Source organism: Oryctolagus cuniculus, chromosome 6, assembly GCF_051225735.1.
Source record: "Oryctolagus cuniculus isolate XC-2025 breed Fujian yellow rabbit chromosome 6, ASM5122573v1, whole genome shotgun sequence".
NCBI classification, from domain to species: Eukaryota; Metazoa; Chordata; class Mammalia; order Lagomorpha; family Leporidae; genus Oryctolagus; species Oryctolagus cuniculus.
In genome coordinates this window covers 166,377,901-166,399,036 of record NC_142872.1, presented here as the reverse complement: position 1 = coordinate 166,399,036, position 21,136 = coordinate 166,377,901, and the positions used below count along the sequence as shown (strand labels likewise).

Here is a 21,136-nt window from a genome sequence, read left to right as displayed (position 1 = left end):
ACTTTTTGGTTTTTTGATTTTTTTCCCCACATATGACCATTTTTTATTTCTTATTTCTTTTATCCTTTTGTACAACAGGTGTACTGTAGCTATCCTTTGCACCCTGGAAATCATAATCGGTTGTAGAGACACTGCTCTTTGCTGTCCACCCAGGTCAGTACATTCACAGTACTCCATTGTGCGAATGTACATGGTGTATTCATCTACTCTCCTGTGCGTGAACACTTAGCGTTGCCAGTAATTTCCATGCTGCAGTGAATACCCTTATGCATATGTATTTTCTTTTTTTTTTTTTTTTTTTTTTGACAGGCGAGTGGACAGTGAGAGAGAGGCAGAGAGAAAGGTCTTCCTTTTGCCATTGGTTCACCCTCCAATGGCCGCCGCGGCCGGCGCACCGCACTGATCCGAAGGCAGGAGCCAGGTGCTTCTCCTGGTCTCCCATGGGGTGCAGGGCCCAAGCACTTGGGCCATCCTCCACTGCACTCCCTGGCCACAGCAGAGAGCTGGCCTGGAAGAGGGGCAACCAGGACAGAATCCGGCACCCCGACCAGGACTAGAACCCGGGGTGCCGGCGCCGCAAGGCAGAGGATTAGCCTAGTGAGCCGCGGCGCCGGCATATTTTCATGTTCTTGTAGCTGTTTATTCCTTCGTTCAGGCTGCTATAACAATACACGAATTGAGGAGCTTACTTACAGAGGCTGGAAATACTTCCGCCTAGGTCACGTCACCTCTGGGGTCGAGTCCTGGTGAGGGCCTTTTTCAGGTTGAGCTGGCTGACGCCGTGGTGGAGAACCAAAGCAAGCCGTCTGGGGACTTGTGGGGTTTCTAAACCCATCCCAGTGGCCCTGCCCTCTTGACCGCATCTAATGATTTGCACTCAAGGCCTCCTCTGCCGGCACCGTCACCTTCAGGAGTAGGACATCATGGGACACTAGTCTGTGACAGTGTCTCTCCAGCACAAATTCCTCTCCATAGAGGTTGTACCTGCACTCCAGCAGAGTTCCTGTTCCCTCACACCTGCACCACACTGACAGGCAGGGTCCTGTTAACAATTTTCCAGTTTTTAAAAGTTACTTAGCAGTTACTTATATGTCTATATGTTTATTGAGGTGAAATCACCATAACATAAAGTTCACCCTTTTAGCAACTTCAGAGTGTAAACTTGAGTGATTTGCAGTATATTTGCTATGTTGTTACAACCATCACCACCCAAGAAACTGAGTAGTCGGTCCGTCTCTACTATCCTCCCTCGCCCCTCGTAATCTACTTTTTGTAGATTTACATATTCTAGACATTTCATAGAAGCAAAGTTGTAATTTATGGCCTTTTATGTGTGGCTTTGACATAGAATAATGTTCTCTGATTCCTCCATGTTGCATGTATCAGGACTTCATTACTTTTTTTTTTTGCAAAACAGTATTTCATTGTTGAGTACCCAACATATTATTTATCCATTCATCTGTTGATGGGTGTGGTGGTCATTTTGTTTATTGACTGTTACAGAAAATGCTGCTGTGAAAATTCGTGCATTAGAACCTTCTTACAAGCCCACGAGCTGGAAGATGCTGTGAGTGTACAGGATGTTAGGTGTGCTGTGGCTGATGCCGGCTCCCAGTCTGTGGAGCTGACCCTTTCCCTTGAAGGGCAGATCCAGCGGCGCCTGGCCCTGGGACCCCGTCCGTGATGCATCTGGGCAGACTCCCCGGTGTTCTCGTGTATCCAGGGCTGTCCTGAGTCTCCTCTGGTGACCTGCGTCTGAATTCGTGTTTCCTGCGTCTGCCTGCTTTCGCTGTGCTCACAGAGGCTCAGGCACGATTTTAGGGGACGGGGTCTCCACCTCTCCTCCTCCGTGTCCCCACACCTCTCCGTCATGATTCAGCCTCCTGCTGCCAGCAGCTCCCCGGTTTCGCGCTAGGAGCCCTTCCTTGGCTGTGCCCTTGGCTGCTCAGGCTCTCGAGGCCCAGCGTAGGCAATGCCAGGTGGAAAAGGGAGCTGTTGCCATCAGTCCCTGTCTTCACTGTCTGTTTACCTCAGAATGTCTCTGTCTTGAGCCATTCAAACGTTGTTTCTTAAAAAAAATCTGCATTTTCTGACTGTTATCAGTGGGAATTGTAGTCTTATTGAAATGGATACCTTTTATTGGACTTCAGAAATTCTGGGTGTGGGCTTTTGGAGTAGCTGTTAAAACTGCGGTTAGACACCCTGCCCCATGTTGAAGTGCCTGAGGTCAGTGTCCAGCTCCCAGCTCCGTGTCTTCCTGATGTGGGGACCCTGGGAGGCTGCGGCGATGGCGCAAGCATGTGGGTCTCCGCCACCCATGTAGGAAACCTGGGTGGAGTTGCCAGATCCCAGCTTCTGCCTGACTCAGCCTCTGCCACTGTGGGCATTCGGGGGGAGAACCAGAAGATAGGAGCGTTCTCCCTCCCTCAAATAAGGGACTACATAATTTTAAATATTTAGGGTTTTTTGTTTGTTTGTTTGTTTTTGTTTTGTGTCAGTTCTGTTTGAGCCTCCTCTTCAGCGGTGATGTGATGAAATGGCAGAGCCATGTTTTAGTAGCAGTGTTTTAGACAGCAGTGTCTAATATATGTGAGTGGTTATTGAATTTTTATTGTGGAGGAAAAAAAGTTTTGTGTGTGTGTGTGTGTGTTTTGACAGGCAGAGTGGACAGTGAGAGAGAGAGAGAAAGGTCTTCCTTTGCCGTTGGTTCACCCTCCAATGGCTGCCGCGGCCGGCGCGCTGTGGCCGGCGCACCGCGCTGATCCGATGTCAGGAGCCAGGTGCTTCTCCTGGTCTCCCATGGGGTGCAGGGCCCAACACTTGGGCCATCCTCCACTGCACTCCCGGGCCACAGCAGAGGGCTGGCCTGGAAGAGGGGCAACCGGGACTAGAACCCAGTGTGCCAGCGCCACAAGGTGGAGGATTAGCCTAGTGAGCCGCGGCGCCGGCCAGAAAAAAAGCTTTCTCCTAGGTGGAAATTCTGAAAAATAGGCAGTAAATTAATAAACCTGACGCTACTATGAGCTTTTCCCACAAAATAAAAGGGTGTGGTTGAAAAAAATACAGATGTTAAGTTATATTGTTTATAGCTAGCAGTGAAGTTTTGATGTAACTGACATAGGGGTGGAGTGCTCCCCTTCTAATACTTGTGGAACAAGTACTGACTGTGCTGTGCCCTGGGTGTGGCGGGACACAGGGATTATTTTGATAGGTTAGGGCCCGCTCTCCAGTTCCTCTACGACTGTATATTGTGATAGAGAATGTAGAAGTGCTGTTAATACAGATACCAGTATCACATTGGTAGATTTCAAGTAGCATGCACTGAAAATGCTTTCTTTCTTTTAACAGAATATGACAGATACCTAGCATCTAGCAAAACAATGGCAGCTGCTTACCTCGACCCGAACTTGAATCACACAGCGAATCCCAGTGCCAAGACTCACCTGGGTCCTGGCATGGAGCGCTCCCCTGGTGCCATGGAGCGAGTGTTGAAAGTCTTTCATTACTTTGAAAGCAATAGTGAGCCAACCACCTGGGCCAGTATTATCAGGCATGGAGATGCGACTGATGTCAGGGTAAGTACGTTCTCCCGTGAGACATCTTCATGCAGGTTGTGTCCAATGGCACATGCAAGGAATGAGAAAGCAGTAGTTTTTATTTAACCTGTCAGTGAATTACTGTTTTACAGAGATAGTAGCTTTTTCTTTATCAGATTTTTTCAGTTACTGTATGCTCGACTAGAGTTTTAATTATTCTAAAATTTCTTAAGAAAATGATAACTGAGTTCATAGTATTTTGGTCATGCACTGCCATTGGCTTGATCATCTTCTCTAATTTTTTTTTTATCCTTGGAAGAATACAAGGAAACAAAGCAATTAGAGCAATGGCCTCTACTATGTATCTGCATAATTCCAGACAGGATAATTGCTTTAAAAGCCGGTCTGTGTTATATACCAGACTCCGTGCTGGGTTCCGTGGGTGTAAAAGGTCTGTGGAAGGTTCTTGGTCTTAGAGCCCGGAGTCTGTGGGGGTGGGGGAGGCGGCAGGGTCCAGTGTGGAAAGTGCTGCAGCCAGGGATCACAGTGGGCGCCGAGAAGCAGGAGTTAGTGCTGGGAAGCCTCCCTCGGGTCTGGGGGGTCAGTGATGGTGAGACAGAAAGGAAGGAGCAGCACGCGCTGGGGCGGATAAGGCTGTTCCTGAGAGTGAGGGGGGCGGCGGCACTGTGACTGCGGAGCCGGGGTGCAGTGTGCACGCTTTCAGGAAGCGCCTCACTTTTTCTTTTCTTTAAGATTTACTTTATTTATTTGAAACACACACACACACACACAAAGAGAGAGAGAGAGAGAGAGAGAGGTTGGCTGCGATGGCCAGTCTGAAGCCAGGAGCCTCTTTCGGGTCTCCCATGTAGGTGCAGGGCCCAAGGAATTGGGCCATCCTCTGTTGCTTTCCCGGGTGCATTAGCAGGGAGCTGGATTGGAAGTGGAGCAGCCAGGGCTCCAATTGGTGCCCAGAAGGGATGCCGGCACTGCAGGCTGGGGCTTTCACCCACTGTGCCACAGCACCGGCTCTGGAAGTGTTTGGCTTTGATCAAGTGCTACAGAAACACCTTCCCCCCTTCTACTTGGTTTGTGTCTATCTGTAAGTAGTGAGTGACTAGGAGATTCAGTGTGTCTTTTTTTACTTTTTTTTAATAATGAAGTTAATGAACTTGCTGCCTTGTTTAAGTTATATGCCTTAACTATTGCTAAGTAGATAAAGGAATTGTTCAGTTTTAGATTTAAAGCTAAAATCCTAGATATGCATTAATGTAATTTTCTGCTGCCTCTGTAGAATTGCAGTGACAGACCATTGAATGAATTCTTAGAAAGGGACCCATTCCAGATGGAAAGGAGTGTTTCTGCTCATGTATAATAAGCCTCTTCTTAAAAACTTTTTATGAAGTTTGTTGGCTTTTTCTGGTCCGTGTTTTACATTTAACCTTACAAGCATGATCACTTGGTGGAAAAACTTGTGATCAGTGTTTTACCATAAGCTGTGTCAGCTCGCTCGTATTGGGAAGGTGGCTACCAGCTGTGACTTTATGGCACGAGTCCTAGTGTGTGTTGTAGTCTGTAAATTTCAAACGTAGTGAGCAAATTCTTTAAACTCATTGTATCAGCTTTAATAAAACTTGTTCAGGAGGGAAACCTTTCAAAGATTTGTGTTTGATTAGACACTTAACAAATATTCAAGTCCTATTATATCACAGAATTCATTTTGGGAAGACTGTAACAACCGGGCTGAGGTCTTAGCATCAGACTTCCTGCATGTAGCAGGATTATGACGATGGAGAGAGACATTAGTCCCTCCAAGTGTGTCAGCCTGCAGCCAGTGTTAAAAACTTACATCAAATATCAATGCTTAGGCTTTGTGAATGTATTAATTATCGTGTTGTGCAGACCAATGTGAGCAAATCTTGTGGCCAAAAACTAAGTGCTTTATTTCATAGTAACTGATAACTGTTTGAAAGTGACTTATCCTTATCAGTTGTTGGTACTCAAGGTGAGGCAGAGAAATCCAAATGGCATTGAATTGACCACAGCTGTTTCTTGGGATAGCATGAAATCTGCATGATACTGAGTCACTGTGACAGAAGACTGGGTACTATAACCACGCCCACTGGGTGCCTTAATGCAACAGCATTTGAAAATGCAGTATTTTAGCTACAAGGTGATCAGTGGTTGAGCCGTGTCTCTGAACACAGCAGTACTGAGGAGCATGTGTGACATGGTCACGCCTCAGTAAGAAGCATCAGACAATGGCACATTACAGATGCAGAAACGGACATGCACTGCTCAGAAAGCAAGATGGAAATGACATGACTGCATTTGAAAGCCTGGTGAGTGTAGAACAAAGGCAAGTGAGGTCCTTCAGGGAGAAATGGACCGTTGACTGGCAGCAGAGGGAAGCCGTGCCAGCTGTCCTTGGACACGCTGTGACTGACTGCTCTCCAGGGTCACTGGGAAGTTAGATTCAGGGCCTGTGCAGCTGTTTCACTCTGCCCATCACAGTGACCATGGTGACTCACCTGAATTGACAGGTGCTGTCAGCACAGACTCTTAGATAAGACTTCAGACTTCGTATGAAAAAGCAGTAAAATAGCTCATCAATAACTTGTTATATGTTGAAATGATACTTTTGATATAGCGGGTTAAATAAAGAGATCTATTTCACCTGTTTCTTTCTACTCTGTGTAACGTGGCGTCTAGAAATTCTCAGAGTGCATGCGTGGCTTCCGTGCATTTCTGCTGGACGGTTAGCGGTGCCCTGGAGAAAGTGACTGTCAGGAAGACTTGTTGAATCAGCAACCAGAACCTTTTGGAGAGTTAAAGATTTACTGTCACCACAAAAATAGCTGAGTTCTTTTTATTTATTTTTTATTTTTTAAAATTTGACTGGTAGAGTTATAGACAGTGAGAGAGAGAGAGAGACAGAGACAAAGGTCTTCCTTCTGTTAGTTCACTCCCCAAATGGCCCCTCCGGCCGGCGCTGCACCAATCTGAAGCCAGGAGCCAGGTGCTTCTCCTGGTCTCCCATGGGGTGCAGGGCCCAAGCGCTTGGGCCATCCTCCACTGCCTTCCCGGGCCACAGCAGAGAGCTGGACTGGAAGAGGGGCAACCGGGACAGAATCCAGCACCCCAACCGGGACTAGAACCTGGCGCCCACATGGGATGCCGGTGCCGCAGGCGGAGGATTAGCAAAGTGAGCCACGGCACCTGCCCCAAATAGCTGAGTTCTTGTAGTACTTCCTCATAGAGATTTTGGTTCTCATTGTTCAGTTAACAAATGTTACTCATTTTTAATATGCAGAGTCTATAAAAAGTTAATGGAAAATGCATATTATGCAAAACATGTGTGGATTTAAAAAGTTTTGCACCAAAATAAACCTGCCTTTTAGACGCATTTCCGTGAACTTCCCTGTGTATGTGCTTATTGTGCATTAGGTAGTTTACACGGGTGCTGAGAGGATGCACAGGGCCCGTAACTCAGGGGCAGGGTATTGAGCACGGCGGCAGCAGCCCCTTGGTGGGCTTACTTACGGGGTCTGGATTGTCAAGTGCAGGCCTCAGGGCTTCGACACACTTGTTCTGCAGATCACAGACTGGCTTCATCTGGGTGAGGAGGCCCCGTCTCTGCGCTGGGGTCTGTGGGGTGGCTACGCAGGCATTTTCCATGTACAGGATCACTGCGGCCTGCATAGCCACGCAGCTGCCACCGAGCTCGGGTGCTAATCACAGAGCCGCTCACCATCACTGCACTGACAGGCTGATGGGTCCTGTCCCTCCACAAGCCAGGAGCCTGCAGGTGTCGGTACAGCTGAGTGTGTGTGTCGCAGGAGTGGGGAACCTGTGTTCTGCCAGGGGCCATGTAGATTTCTATGACATCATTTGTGGGCCATGTAAAACTGTCAGTTTAAAAGTTAGCCTGCTTTAGGTTTATTGAATTTCAAGTCCTGCCTGCCTTGGTGTTGCCAAACCAAATGTTTTCTTTCTTTCTTTCTTTCTTCCTTTCCCTTTCCCTTTCCCTTTCCTTTTCTTTCTTTTCTTTCTCTCTTTCTCTCTTTCTCTTTCTCTCTTTCTCTTTCTCTCTTTCTCTCTCTCTCTTTCTCTCTCTCTCTTTCTCTCTCTCTTTCTCTCTTTCTCTCTCTCTTTCTTTTTCTTTCTCTCTTTTTCTTTCTTTCTTTTTCTTTCTCTTTCTTTCTCTCTTTCTCTCTCTCTCTCTTTCTCTGTTTCTCTCTCTTTCTTTCTTTCTCTCTTTCTCTCTTTCTTTCTCTCTCTCTTTCTTTCTTTCTCTTCAGGCAGAGTGGACAGTGAGAGAGACAGAGAGAGACAGGTCTTCCTTTGCCGTTGGTTCACCCTCCAATGGCCGCCGCGGCCGGCGCACCGCGCTGATCCGATGGCAAGAGCCAGGTGCTTCTCCTGGTCTCCCATGGGGTGCAGGGCCCAAGCACTTGGGCCATCCTCCACTGCACTCCCTGGCCACAGCAGAGAGCTGGCCTGGAAGAGGGGCAACCAGGACAGAATCTGGCGCCCCGACTGGGACTAGAACCTGGTGTGCCGGCGCCGCTAGGTGGAGGATTAGCCTAGTGAGTCGCGGCACCGGCCCAAACCAAATGTTTTCACTGGCCTTCTGTGACCTGCGGGCTGGACATTGCCCACCCCTGATGTATGAGTCGTTCTGGCATGGCCAAGAGAAAGCCACGTTGTGTAGTGTTAGGTAAGATGGCTCACCTGGAAGTTTTGTCCTGCTGCTCCCAGACAACAGTGACGGAGAGTGCTCCCGGGTCTGCCAGGGAAATCCCTTCCCTAGGAGAGGAATGACGTTGACACCACTCTCTCATCTGTGTTGCTAGGCGGAACGGCATCTTCAAAGGGCTCCAGGAAAATAACTTCTGCCTTAGAAGTCTAGACCCAGTAAATGATCAATCAAGAAAGTGTTGAATGAAGAGAGAAATAGTGATAGAGAAAGTGAGTCTCATAGATTGTGTTTGAAAGACAAAAGGAAACCTGGGGGAATCCCATAGCAGGATGCAGAGGGCAATGGTCCACTGTCCCCTTTGCTGCCCGTGCCAGCTTCCCTTGTGCCTCTCTGACATCCTGTAGTCTCTTGAAGCTCGCAGGGCGACTGTGTCCAGCGCTGCCTGTTCTCTGTCTGTGGCCAGGCTCTGTGGGCTCATCCCAGGCTACAGCCTTGGTGCTGCCCGCATGCCACGCAGCGTGTCTCAGTCCTTTGTAGACAGCACGTCCCTCCTCTGCTTGAGAGCGTGCACACGCTACGGTGCCTTCCCCTTTCCCAGCACGTGAGGCTCACCTGTCTGTCCTCACACTCTGTGCTAGACAAGAGCTGTCCCTTCTTTAGCCACTGCGGTCCCTTGAAGTCACCTTTCACGCCTGCTCACACCCCTTCCAGTTTGTCAGCTGGCCCTCTGCGTTACCTGCAGCCCGCTGCTCCTCCTTTCTTGGAGGCATGCCATCTCTCCTGTGTATCCTGTTTCCTACCCTCAGTCTGCAGTGAGAGCCAGAGCCTGTCTCACGCAGTCTCCACGGTCCCAGCTGTGGCCCCCACCCCTTCATCTCTGAGCCTGTGCTGCTGGTCACCCGCGTGTCCTGTCTGCTTGCTGCACCGCCCTCTAGCATCCAGCCGTCCAGTCAGTCATCTGCTCGGCGCGCCTGGAGCTTGGCACTCCTGAGTAAACGCTGTGGCCCCCCCCGCCCGTTCTCCTTCTGTTCCTCTAATCCACTCGCTTCTTGTTTCCTCCCATCCCAGGAACGTTCTCTTTTCACCCGTCTCTCCTTTCCCATCACCCTGTGTATTTTCTTTGGATTCTTTCTACTCACTGGGACTCTCTTATTTCTTGATCTGTTTGATCATTTCTTAGGTTTCCCTCTAGATGGTAAACTCTGGCAGTGGGAGCTTTCTACCTGATAATATGTTACCAGCATCTCCATTGCCTTCGGCATCTGCTCAGTAAATACTTTCAAATGACTGCGTGAGATTATGGATGAAGTGGAGTGTTTCTACCAGAAATAGGAATCAGGAAAAGTAGTTATGGAAAGAAGAGCCTTCACAGACCCATAGCCACAAGGAACTCAACCTGTCAGTGCGAGCCCTCAGTCCATTGTTCCCTGAGTTGACAGTCAACCTGTCAGTGCTAGCCCTCAGTCCGTTGTTCCCTGAGTTGACAGTCTGTCAGTGCGAGCCCTCAGTCCATTGTTCCCTGAGTTGACAGTCTGTCAGTGCTAGCCCTCAGTCCATTGTTCCCTGAGTTGACAGTCTGTCAGTGCGAGCCCTCAGTCCGTTGTTCCCTGAGTTGACAGTCTGTCAGTGCGAGCCCTCAGTCCGTTGTTCCCTGAGTTGACAGTCTGTCAGTGCTAGCCCTCAGTCCATTGTTCCCTGAGTTGACAGTCAACCTGTCAGTGCGAGCCCTCAGTCCATTGTTCCCTGAGTTGACAGTCAACCTCTCAGTGCTAGCCCTCAGTCCATTGTTCCCTGAGTTGACAGTCAACCTCTCAGTGCTAGCCCTCAGTCCGTTGTTCCCTGAGTTGACAGTCAACCTCTCAGTGCTAGCCCTCAGTCCATTGTTCCCTGAGTTGACAGTCTGTCAGTGCGAGCCCTCAGTCCATTGTTCCCTGAGTTGACAGTCAACCTCTCAGTGCTAGCCCTCAGTCCGTTGTTCACTGAGTTGACAGTCAACCTCTCAGTGCTAGCCTTCAGTCCGTTGTTCCCTGAGTTGACAGTCTGTCAGTGCGAGCCCTCAGTCCATTGTTCCCTGAGTTGACAGTCAACCTGTCAGTGCTAGCCCTCAGTCCGTTGTTCCCTGAGTTGACAGTCTGTCAGTGCGAGCCCTCAGTCCATTGTTCCCTGAGTTGACAGTCTGTCAGTGCTAGCCCTCAGTCCATTGTTCCCTGAGTTGACAGTCTGTCAGTGCGAGCCCTCAGTCCGTTGTTCCCTGAGTTGACAGTCTGTCAGTGCGAGCCCTCAGTCCGTTGTTCCCTGAGTTGACAGTCTGTCAGTGCTAGCCCTCAGTCCATTGTTCCCTGAGTTGACAGTCAACCTGTCAGTGTGAGCCCTCAGTCCATTGTTCCCTGAGTTGACAGTCAACCTGTCAGTGCGAGCCCTCAGTCCGTTGTTCCCTGAGTTGACAGTCTGTCAGTGCTAGCCCTCAGTCCATTGTTCCCTGAGTTGACAGTCAACCTCTCAGTGCTAGCCCTCAGTCCATTGTTCCCTGAGTTGACAGTCAACCTCTCAGTGCTAGCCCTCAGTCCGTTGTTCCCTGAGTTGACAGTCAACCTCTCAGTGCTAGCCCTCAGTCCATTGTTCCCTGAGTTGACAGTCTGTCAGTGCGAGCCCTCAGTCCATTGTTCCCTGAGTTGACAGTCAACCTCTCAGTGCTAGCCCTCAGTCCGTTGTTCACTGAGTTGACAGTCAACCTCTCAGTGCTAGCCTTCAGTCCGTTGTTCCCTGAGTTGACAGTCTGTCAGTGCGAGCCCTCAGTCCATTGTTCCTTGAGTTGACAGTCAACCTGTCAGTGCGAGCCCTCAGTCCGTTGTTCCCTGAGTTGACAGTCTGTCAGTGCGAGCCCTCAGTCCGTTGTTCCCTGAGTTGACAGTCTGTCAGTGCGAGCCCTCAGTCCGTTGTTCCCTGAGTTGACAGTCTGTCAGTGCGAGCCCTCAGTCCGTTGTTCCCTGAGTTGACAGTCGACCTGTCAGTGCTAGCCCTCAGTCGGTTGTTCCCTGAGTTGACAGTCTGTCAGTGCGAGCCCTCAGTCCGTTGTTCCCTGAGTTGACAGTCGACCTGTCAGTGCTAGCCCTCAGTCCATTGTTCCCTGAGTTGACAGTCTGTCAGTGCGAGCCCTCAGTCCGTTGTTCCCTGAGTTGACAGTCTGTCAGTGCGAGCCCTCAGTCCATTGTTCCCTGAGTTGACAGTCTGTCAGTGCGAGCCCTCAGTCCATTGTTCCCTGAGTTGACAGTCTGTCAGTGCGAGCCCTCAGTCCGTTGTTCCCTGAGTTGACAGTCTGTCAGTGCGAGCCCTCAGTCCGTTGTTCCCTGAGTTGACAGTCTGTCAGTGCGAGCCCTCAGTGCGTTGTTGTTTTTATGAAACCTTCCTTCCTAGGTTGTTACAAAGATTACAAGGTTGAGGTTGGCGCTGTGACATAGTGCACAGCATCCCATGTGGGAACCGGTCTGTATCCCAGGGACTCCTCTGTCGAGGCAGCTCTCTGCTACGGCCTGGGAAAGCAGTAGAAAATGGCCCAAGTGCTTGGACCCTTGCACCTGCCTGGGAGACCTGGAAGAAGCTCCTGGCTTCAGATCAGCCCAGCTCCAGACATTGCGGCCATTGTGGCCATTTGGAGCGTGAACCAACAGATGGAAGGCCCTCCCTCCCTCCCTCCCTCTCTCTCTCTCTCTGCCTGTCTCCCTTTGTCTATAACTTTCTGCTTCTCAAATAAATAAACAACATCTAAAAAAAAATTACAAGGGACAGCTCATTTTATGCCCAGGAACCAGGCCTGGCCAGTGCCACACAGTGCTGCTGAAGGTGAAGCTGTAGTTGAGTTTCTTAGATGATGCTCTTCACATCCAGACACCTGAAGCCTGGGTTGTCAAGCACATTGAACTTTCTAAATGTGTAGCTTGTGGGTCTCAGTAGTCCTCACTAGGAATGGCTGGCAGTTGTCTGAACCTGTAGTTATAAATGAAATCAGTTAAGTTCATGTAGTTAGGTAAAAGGTTGGTGTGTTTGGTTAGAGATTAATACTTACTGCTTTTTTTTTTTAATCTATTTTATTTATTTGAAAGAGTTAAAGAGAGAGGTCTTCCATCCGCTGATTCACTCCCCAAATGGCTGCAACAGCCAGAGCTGAGCTGATCCAAAGCCAGGAGCCAGGAGCTTCTTTGGAGTCTCCCACGTGGCTGTAAGAGCCCAGGCACTTGAGCCAATCTCCTCTGCTTTTCCAGGCACATTAATAGGGAGCTGGATTGGAAGTAGAGCATCTAGGACTTGGACTGGTACCCATATGGGATCCTGGTGCTGCAGACTGGGACTTTAACCCACTGTGCCACAGCACTGGCCCCAATACTCACTACAGTTAACAAGCTAATTTGGGGAGGAATAGTAGTGGCAAGGAACATTGTGGTTAATTTAAGATCCACCTTCTGATTGGATGAATAAGTGTACACGTGATTTGGGCTTCTGAGAGTTTGTGAGTTCTGTGAGCAGAACTCCTCTGCTGTAAGTGAGAGGAAGCTAGCTGTGGCAGGAGAGTCCTTCAGGCAGTTCTCCTTGAGCTCAGCCATAGGCAGTTGCTTGGAAGACTTAGGCTGGGAGTCCCAGGCTCTTCAGTGTCGTGGTCCGGAGCTGTCATTTGATGTGTGTGTGTGCCAGAAATGCAAGCTATTCTCTGGATCAGGAGCCGGTGAAGGTGCATTAAAAAGTTGTGGTGTTTATCATGAATTCACAGAATTTTGGTTCCAGAAAGGACTACAGAGGGTCGTAGAAAGTTACACTACTCCTTTATGGGATGGAAAGTGTACCCAGGAAGAAAGTTCAAAAGAAGAACCTGAAGAAAAAGTAGAATAAAAGCCATGTTAAGAAGACTAGAAGATGGCAGGGCATGAGAACGAAGGATTCTCTGTCAAATAGACCCTTAGGGATGGTGTTGATACTGGGCAGAATGAGGACCCTAAAGATGTCTGTACCCTAAAGCCGCAGAATCTGTGCATGTGTTCTCTTCTGTGGAACAAGGCCCTTTGCAGCTGTGAGTAAGGCCGAGGACCTCGAAGAAGGGGGTCCCGAGTCCTTAGGACGAGCAGACCCTTCCTGGCGGTGGTCAGAGGAGGGGACGTGGAAGAAGGGTCAGGTGCAGCACAGCTGGCTTTGAAGATGGAGGAAGGGGCCGTGGGACAAGGAGCGATGATGGCTTCTAGGAGCCGGAAGAGGCAGGTCTGGGGCCTCCAGAAAGCAGCGTGTCCCTGCTGAAACGGTGAGAGAGGCCGGCGAGACCTAGTGCAGATCCAGGACAAGCAGAACTGTAGGTAGTGCACAGGAGTGGTCTGTGAAGGATGTATTTATTTGAAAATGGGAGCTACAAAGAGGGAGGGAGAGACAGATCTTCCACCCGTGGGTCTACTCCGCAGGTGGCCACAAAGGCCAGGGCTGAGCCAGGCTGAAGGTAGGAGCCAGGAGCTTCATCTGAATCTCCCGGGTAGCAGGGCCCAAACCCTTGGGCCATCTTCTGCTGCCCTTCCCAGGCTGTTAGCAGGGAGCTGGATTGAAAATAGAGCAGCCGGGACATGAACCAGCACCCGTATGTGGTATCAGCGTCATAGGCAGTGGCTTTCCTACTACACCACAGTGCACAGTGCCAGCCTCCACTGGTGATGTTTTAAGCCCCTAAGTGTTTGGTGATTCGTTACAGCAAATGCAAGCAAAAGTGAGTTGTGCCCTGTATTGCCTTACATCCAGTATCTAGGTTTGCAGTGATAGACCGTGGTGACTGATTCTGATGATTGGATGCGGGAAGGCACAGCCAGGTTACAGCCCTGACAGCAGAGGCTGCGCTACAACCAGCGAGCTGTGGGGTAAGGAGATGATGTGGTCAACCTGTTCTTGACCAAGGGTAGCTAGTGTGGTGTGCACTGACATGGAACTGGCAGGCCTGGGACAGGGAGCCAGAGCGCCTGGGTGGGAATCTCAGAGGCGCCAGCTCCTGTTCTTTGAAACTCAAGGACGAGTGGTGGCCAGGAGAAGCTGCAGAGGTGCTAACTGGTGCTCCTTCCTCTAGGCAGCCTCTTCAGCTCCCACTGTGCTGTGGTCCTGTCAGGAGTTCGAGGCCTTGAGTGAGGGTGGCGGAAGCACATTTTGTGTGTCCCTCAGCCTGTAGGCCGCAAGCATCTTGTCTTCATGAAGGCGGTCCTAGCTGTGCTTTCTCTGGGCACAGCTTCCTCCTCCCGCAGTCCTACGGCTGCCACTTTCCTGTCCTGATGCAGCCTCTTGTGCCTGGGACTGATGGAGTAACCTGAACGGGAGCTGGAATGCACCACGCCAGCCCCCAGTGCTCTAGAACGGCCATGCCGGGAGCACACCCCGAGTGTGCACCCACGGGGCCTCTGTGGGGCTCACAGGTGGTGGTGGGAGACGGCTGGACATACCTGGATCATGTCACTACAGCATTGTATCAGCACAGAGGAATGCTTGGTGGTGCAGAACTTCTAAGATGTGGCTACCTTACAACTTTTTAATTCATTGCTGATCTTCAAACACCAGTGATGGTTTCCTTTCATCGACACTGTATGTCACTAGCGTCCCAAACCTCGTCTTAGTCACTGGACAGATGACACGATTGCAGGGGCTGTCATCAAGGGCAGCAGTCGGTGGCCGTCGCTCCCCAGTGAGTCTGTACCTGTGCTCTCTGCCAGCTTTCACATGGCCTTCCTGCCAGGGCAAAGCTCACCTTCCCACAGCCAGGGGATTTCTCACCTCCAGGGAGCTGCCTCCAGGGCCTCATTCCAAAGGTACCTACTCTCCTCTGAACGCACAGGGCGTGTGTGTTAAAAACGTTGTATTTGGAGGGTATTTCAGATTTCTACACATTAGTCTGCGTATTAACTGAGAACACATAGTGAGCTGAAGAAGTCCAGATTCAAAGAACTTTTCATATATTTTCCGTTATCACTAGAAACATCTTAAGTGCATCCTGAATTTGTTCTTTAAAGAAATGACACTGTGATAGCATGGTCTTGAACTGTGGCCTTGGTTCAGAGTGCAACCCCACCGCTAGCCCTCCTTGGCCGGGTTTTCAGAGGCATTCCTGATGGGAAGTGGGTGGCTTCCCCAGGTTGGGACTGATGTGAGGGTGCAGTTGTAGAGTGCACTTTTAAGTTCACGTGCCTTGTTCATCACTGAAGAGTTGAGGAGAGCATCTTTAAAAGAAACGAAAAACTTCCCCTTACTCATAAAAGCTGTTGAGAAGCAAGCCTTCCTGAGTGAAATGAAGTGATTTCTTCAGCCTGATAATAATTAAGAGAAATGAACAAACGTGTGATTTTTTAGCTTCCAGGGTTTTTTTTTTTTGTTTATAACAGTCATTTTTGTGGGGGGTATGTTTTAGGGCATCATTCAGAAGATAGTGGACAGTCACAAGGTAAAGCACGTGGCCTGCTATGGATTCCGCCTCAGTCACCTGCGGTCCGAGGAGGTTCACTGGCTCCACGTGGACATGGGCGTCTCCAGCGTGAGGGAGAAGTATGAGCTCGCCCACCCCCCAGAGGAGTGGAAGTAAGACGCAAACCTGCTTTGGACTGATGCACATCTGCTTTGTTGTCATGTTAAAACATGCGTAAGAGGATGAATGTGTATGGTTAGTTTTCATTATGACGCCTGTACAAAAGACACTGGTTAGTCATTGCAGCCTGTGACCTCTGTAGACCTCTGTTCAGCCTCTGGCACTCCTCGAGCCATCTGGCTTCATTGTGCTGCGATGCTCCTTACTGGGCACATGTCTCGTCTGTCTCTCAGCAGAACCCAAGCCCTTAGTCTTTTTGCTGTCTGATCCTTTATCTCTTGGTGTACCCCTGAGGAAAGTATGCCTAATGACCTCAGTACTGGGCTGTGTAGCTTGCTTCCTGCGGCCCAGTAACCCCCAGCTCCCCTTAAAGAAAATGCTTCTATACTTGGTATTCATATGGAACACTGAAACTGCAAAGTGATCTTTTAGTTCCTAGTACTGAATTTCAGTGAAACTGAAATTATTTCAGAGTGAAATAAAAGAAGTCCCTATAACCGTCTTTCTTCTGGTTCTCCCATAGTAATTTTTCTCCATTGTTAAGTAAATGAAAATATTAATTGATAATTGTAGATTTAAAGTACTGAACTTCAAAAGAAGTATAAATTGTAAAAATGGGCTTCTTCCATGGGGTTCTCGTTTTTATAGCTAATACCACAAATAAAGATGATTATGAACTGACAAGTTCATTCTTAATGTCAGTAACTGTCAGTACAAAAATCTGAATCGATTAGGATAGATGTTTTGAAAGAACACATACGTGTAGGTGAATAACTTCTTTTCTTGCCTTCCCCTGTACCCCCCCCCCATTCCTGTCTTTGTTGAGAAACTGCACACACTTGCTCTCATGCTGATTCACTTCCCAAATGCCCACAGTGGCTCCAGGCTTGGGGCCAGAGCCAGGAGCCAAGAACTCAATCTAGAACTTTCATGAGAGTGAGAGGAACCCAAGTACCTGAGCTGTCCGTCCGGCCTCCCCGGATCTGGAAGCTGGAAGCAGGAATTGGACCCAGGTGCACCGATATGGGACATGGATGTCTTTAACTAGTGTCCTAACCAGTAGGCAGTGTCTGCCCAAATAAATCTTAAGTTGAATAAGATCTTGTCCCAGTTACAGAATTCATCAGAAAAGTACAGGTATATTTTCAAAATTTTTCAAAAAGCTGGAACAGAACTGGCAAAATATTCCTTGGGAATGCAGTTGGATTCGTTTTTATCAGTGGCTAAAAAAGATTTTATTTGAGAGTTGATCTCTATTATTTAGTTCAGTAACCAAAATTTTTAAAACTTGGAAAAATCTAAAAGATCCATTAAAAATATCTGCAGCCTCCACCTGTCTATAACTTTGCCTGTCAAATAAATTAAAATCTGCAGGTATTTTTATTGAACATTGTTCTATAGTAATGTGAAAGACAAACATCATAATGAGAATCTTAATGCTCAATGAAATATTCATTAGTTCCAAATCTCTGAGTATGCTAGCTTGATTTCTGTTCTTTTCAGCCGTATTTCAAGTAAAATCCAATCTACTTTATTTAACGGAGCCTGTACCCATGTGAGAGAGCTGGAAGAAGCTCCTGGCTCCTGCTTTTGGATTGGCCCAGCTCCAGCCATTGAGGCCATTTGGGGAGTGAACCAGCACATGGAAGACCCCTGTGTCTGTCCCTCTCTCTTTCTGCAACTCTGCCTCTCAAATAAATAAATCTTTAAAGAATAATAATAAAAAAAATTATGAAGGCCATTACTGATTGGTTGTTCCAATTTTTTTTTTTTTTTTTTTTTTTTGGACAGGTAGAGTTTTAGACAGAGAGAGACAGAGACAGAGAGAAAGGTCTCCCTTCCGTTGGTTCACTCCCCAAACAGCCGCCACGGCTGGCATGTTGTGGCGATCCAAAGCCAGGAGCCAGGTGCTTCCTTCTGGTCTCCCATGCGGGTACAAGGCCCAAGTACTTGGTCCATCCTCCACTGCCTTCCCAGGCCACAGCAGAGAGCTGGACTGGAAGAGGAGCAACCGGGACTAGAACCTGGTACCCATATGGGATGCCGGCGCCGCAGGCGGAGGATTAACCAAGTGAGCCACGGCACTGGCCCTGTTCTGTATATTTTTTAGAGAGAAGAATTGAAAGCATCAGTAGGAAACAGGAAGCCGTCAACAAATAGCCAGGCAGGGATTGTCGTGGTGTACCAGGTAGAGCTGCCTCTTGTAACGCTAGCATCCCGTTTGGGTACTGGTTCATGTCCTGACTGCTGCACTTCCCATCCAGCTCTGCTGTGGCCTGGGAAAAGCAGTGGAAGCTGGCCCAAGTGCTTGGGCCCCTGCACCCACGTGGGAGACCAGGAGGAAGCTGCTGGATTTGGCTTGGCGTTGCCCTGGTCAGTGTAGCTTCTAGGGAGTGAACTCAGCAGAAGGAAGAACTCTCTCTCTGTTCCTCTCTCCCATGGAGGGAGTGAACTCAGCAGAAGGAAGAACTCTCTGTGTTCCTCTCTCCCATGGGTGCAGGGCTCAAGGACTTGGGCCATCATCTACTGCTGGCTCAGGCCGTAGCAGAGAGCTGGATTGGAAGAGGAGCAGCTGGGACTCAAACTGGCACCATGTGGGCTACCGGCACTGCAGGCAGTGGCTTTACCTATTAGGCCACATTTACACATTGCTGGCCCCTCTATTATCTTTGTAGATAGACACATCAAAGGCAAACATCATTATAATGACATTCTTTGTACTCAGTCTCTGAGTATGTTTTGTTTTTGTTTTTGTCCTAATAGGCCACTTCACCTTTTTTTTTTTTTTTTTTTTAACAGGCAGAGTGGACAGTGAGAGAGACAGAAAGGTCTTCCTTTTGCCGTTGGTTCACCCTCCAATGGCCGCCGCGGCCGGCATGCTGCAGCTGGTGCACCGCGCTGATCCGATGGCAGGAGCCAGGTGCTTCTCCTGGTCTCCCATGGGGTGCAGGGCCCAAGCACTTGGGCCATCCTCCACTGCACTCCCTGGCCACAGCAGAGAGCTGGACTGGAAGAGGGGCAACCGGGACAGAACCGGCGCCCCGACCGGGACTAGAACCCGGTGTACCGGCGCCACAAGGTGGAGGATTAGCCTAGTGAGCAGCGGCACCAGCCCCACTTCACCTTTTTTAAAGTAAAATTTAATAGCAACTGCTGTTGATAAAAGAGTAGATGAGGAACGGCTGAAAATTTAGTCAACAAGGAGGTGAATGTGTGAAACTTACCCAGAGAATTAAACAGATGGAAAACATGACGGCAAGTTTTTATAATGTGAAGAATGAGGTCAATCTGTTTCTAATAGAAGAGAACAAAAATAAAGGAAAAGAAGAAAAAATTCCAAGAGTTCATGTCTGAAAATATTCTATAATCAATGAAAGACTTGGATACTCCCATGCAGACTTAACATGAAATGCCAAGCTAGTTAATAAAACCAAATTCATGCTTTGCCAGTAGTTGTAAAATAGTGTACCAGAGAGAACAAGACTTGGTGTTAAAAGCAACCAAGAAAAAACTCAGACTTATTCTAAAAGATTACATTTTCAAATTTTAAGCTTAACTGGCCGGCGCCGCGGCTCCATAGGCTAATCCTCCGCCTGCGGCGCCAGCACACTGGGTTCTAGTCCCAGTCGGGGCGCCGGATTCTGTCCCAGCTGCCCCTCTTCCAGGCCAGCTCTCTGCTGTGGCCAGGGAGTGCAGTGGAGGATGGCCCAGGTGCTTGGGCCCTGCACCCCATGGGAGACCAGGAGAAGCACCTGGCTCCTGCCATCGGATCAGCGCGGTGCGCCGGCTGCAGCAGCCATTGGAGGGTGAACCAATGGCAAAAGGAAGACCTTTCTCTCTCTCTCTCTCTCTCTCTCTCTCTCCCTCTCCCTCTCTCTCCCTCTCTCCCTCTCTCCCTCTCTCCCTCTCTCCCTCTCTCCCTCTCTCCCTCTCTCCCTCTCTCCCTCTCTCCCTCTCCCTCTCCCTCTCCCTCTCCCTCTCTCTCCCCCTCTCTCACAGTCCACTGTGCCTGTCCCCAAAAAAAAAAAAAAAATTTAATCTTAACTGACACATAAGCGGAAGTTTGAATGGCAATTATAAATGTGAAAGATTCAGTGGGAAAAATGCAGTCAGAGGTGAGAAAGAGAATGGGAACCTGTATTTGTCGGCCTGGGTAAATTGCTCTTCCAGAACCCGGCGCGATGGAGACTGTTCTGAAAGAATCACCACCAGAGGACCCTCGGGAGGACGGAAGACGGACTTTGCAGGAGCATTTCTGGTGCCAGAAGGAGAAACTCGGGGAGACCTGCGTGTGCACTGGCTCTGCAAACAAAAATGATAGGAAGTGATTTTGAAGTTGACGACATTTCACATAGAAGTAGCAGTAGGAAGGGAACGCAGCGTACCAGGCTGGTAGTGACTATGGGACGAAAGGCTTGGTATTGCCTTGTGAGTACTTTATGAAAACAGGTTTTTAAAGGTTTCTTTATTTTATTTCAAAGGCAGAGTTAGAGAAAGAGGTCTTCCATCCACTGGTTCACTCCCGAAATGGCTCACTGGCTTGTGCTATGCCAGACTGACGCCAGGAGCTTCTTCGGGTCTCCCATGTGGGTGCAGGAGCCCGACGATTTGGGCCATTTTGCACTGCTTTCTCAGGTGCATTAGCAGGGAGCTGGTCCGAAGTGGAGCAGCCAGAAGTTGAACCAGAGCCCACATGGGATGCTGGCGCTGCAGGTGGAGCTTTATCCTGCTCCGCCACAGTGCTGGCCCCGTACAAAACTCAGCAACAGCAACAAAATCATTAGTATATTAGTTAGCTTTTCTTTACTACAACTAACAAAGTTGAGAGAAGCTAAATGATGACAAAGGAATAGGTGCACTTTCACTCACAGTTTGAGACGTGTGCTGTCCAGGATTGGGCAGCGCCGTGAGGGCACTGGTGCGAGGGAGCAGCACTTGGTGAGCCAGGCAGCAGGAAGTCACGAGTCACACTCAGGTGACCTGAGACCCTCCCACTGGGCCCGCCTCCTGGGTGCCGTCATTGGATCAACCTTGCGCTCTGTGAGACACCCGTACTGTTACCCAAACCATAGCAATTAGGGATGAGGAGGACAGCTGTATTAGCATCAAAGGCCCACGTCAACAAGAATTTTTTTTTTTTTTTTTTGGACAGGCAGAGTTAGACAGGGAGAGAGACAGAGAAAGGTCTTCCTTTTTCCATTGGTTCGCTCCCCAAGTGGCCGCAATGGCTGGCACGTTGCGGCCAGCGCACTGTGCCTATCTGAAGCCAGGAGCCAGGTGCTTCCTCCTGGTCTGCCATGTAGGTGCAGGGCC

General features: G+C 49.2%; 1 protein-coding gene across 48 annotated transcripts in view; it reads left to right on the top strand.

Moving 5' to 3' along the window:
* The window catches only part of PTK2 (protein tyrosine kinase 2), a 296,019-nt gene that overhangs the window by 75,156 nt on the left and 199,727 nt on the right, over positions 1-21,136 (top strand). For 22 of the 48 annotated variants that reach the window (XR_016236042.1, XM_089335783.1, XM_070075572.2 and 19 more), the window contains 2 exons: positions 3,349-3,575; positions 15,650-15,816. Coding sequence is in view for 46 of the 48 variants with exons in the window: in XM_070075540.2 (XP_069931641.1) it covers positions 3,349-3,575; positions 15,650-15,816 (394 nt within the window). In the remaining 2 variants the exon portion in view is untranslated. Of the gene's footprint in view, positions 1-78; positions 154-1,503; positions 1,568-3,348; positions 3,576-15,649; positions 15,817-21,136 lie in introns of those variants that run through there. The other 26 variants (XM_089335789.1, XM_089335787.1, XM_070075578.2 and 23 more) reach the window with 5 other exon arrangements.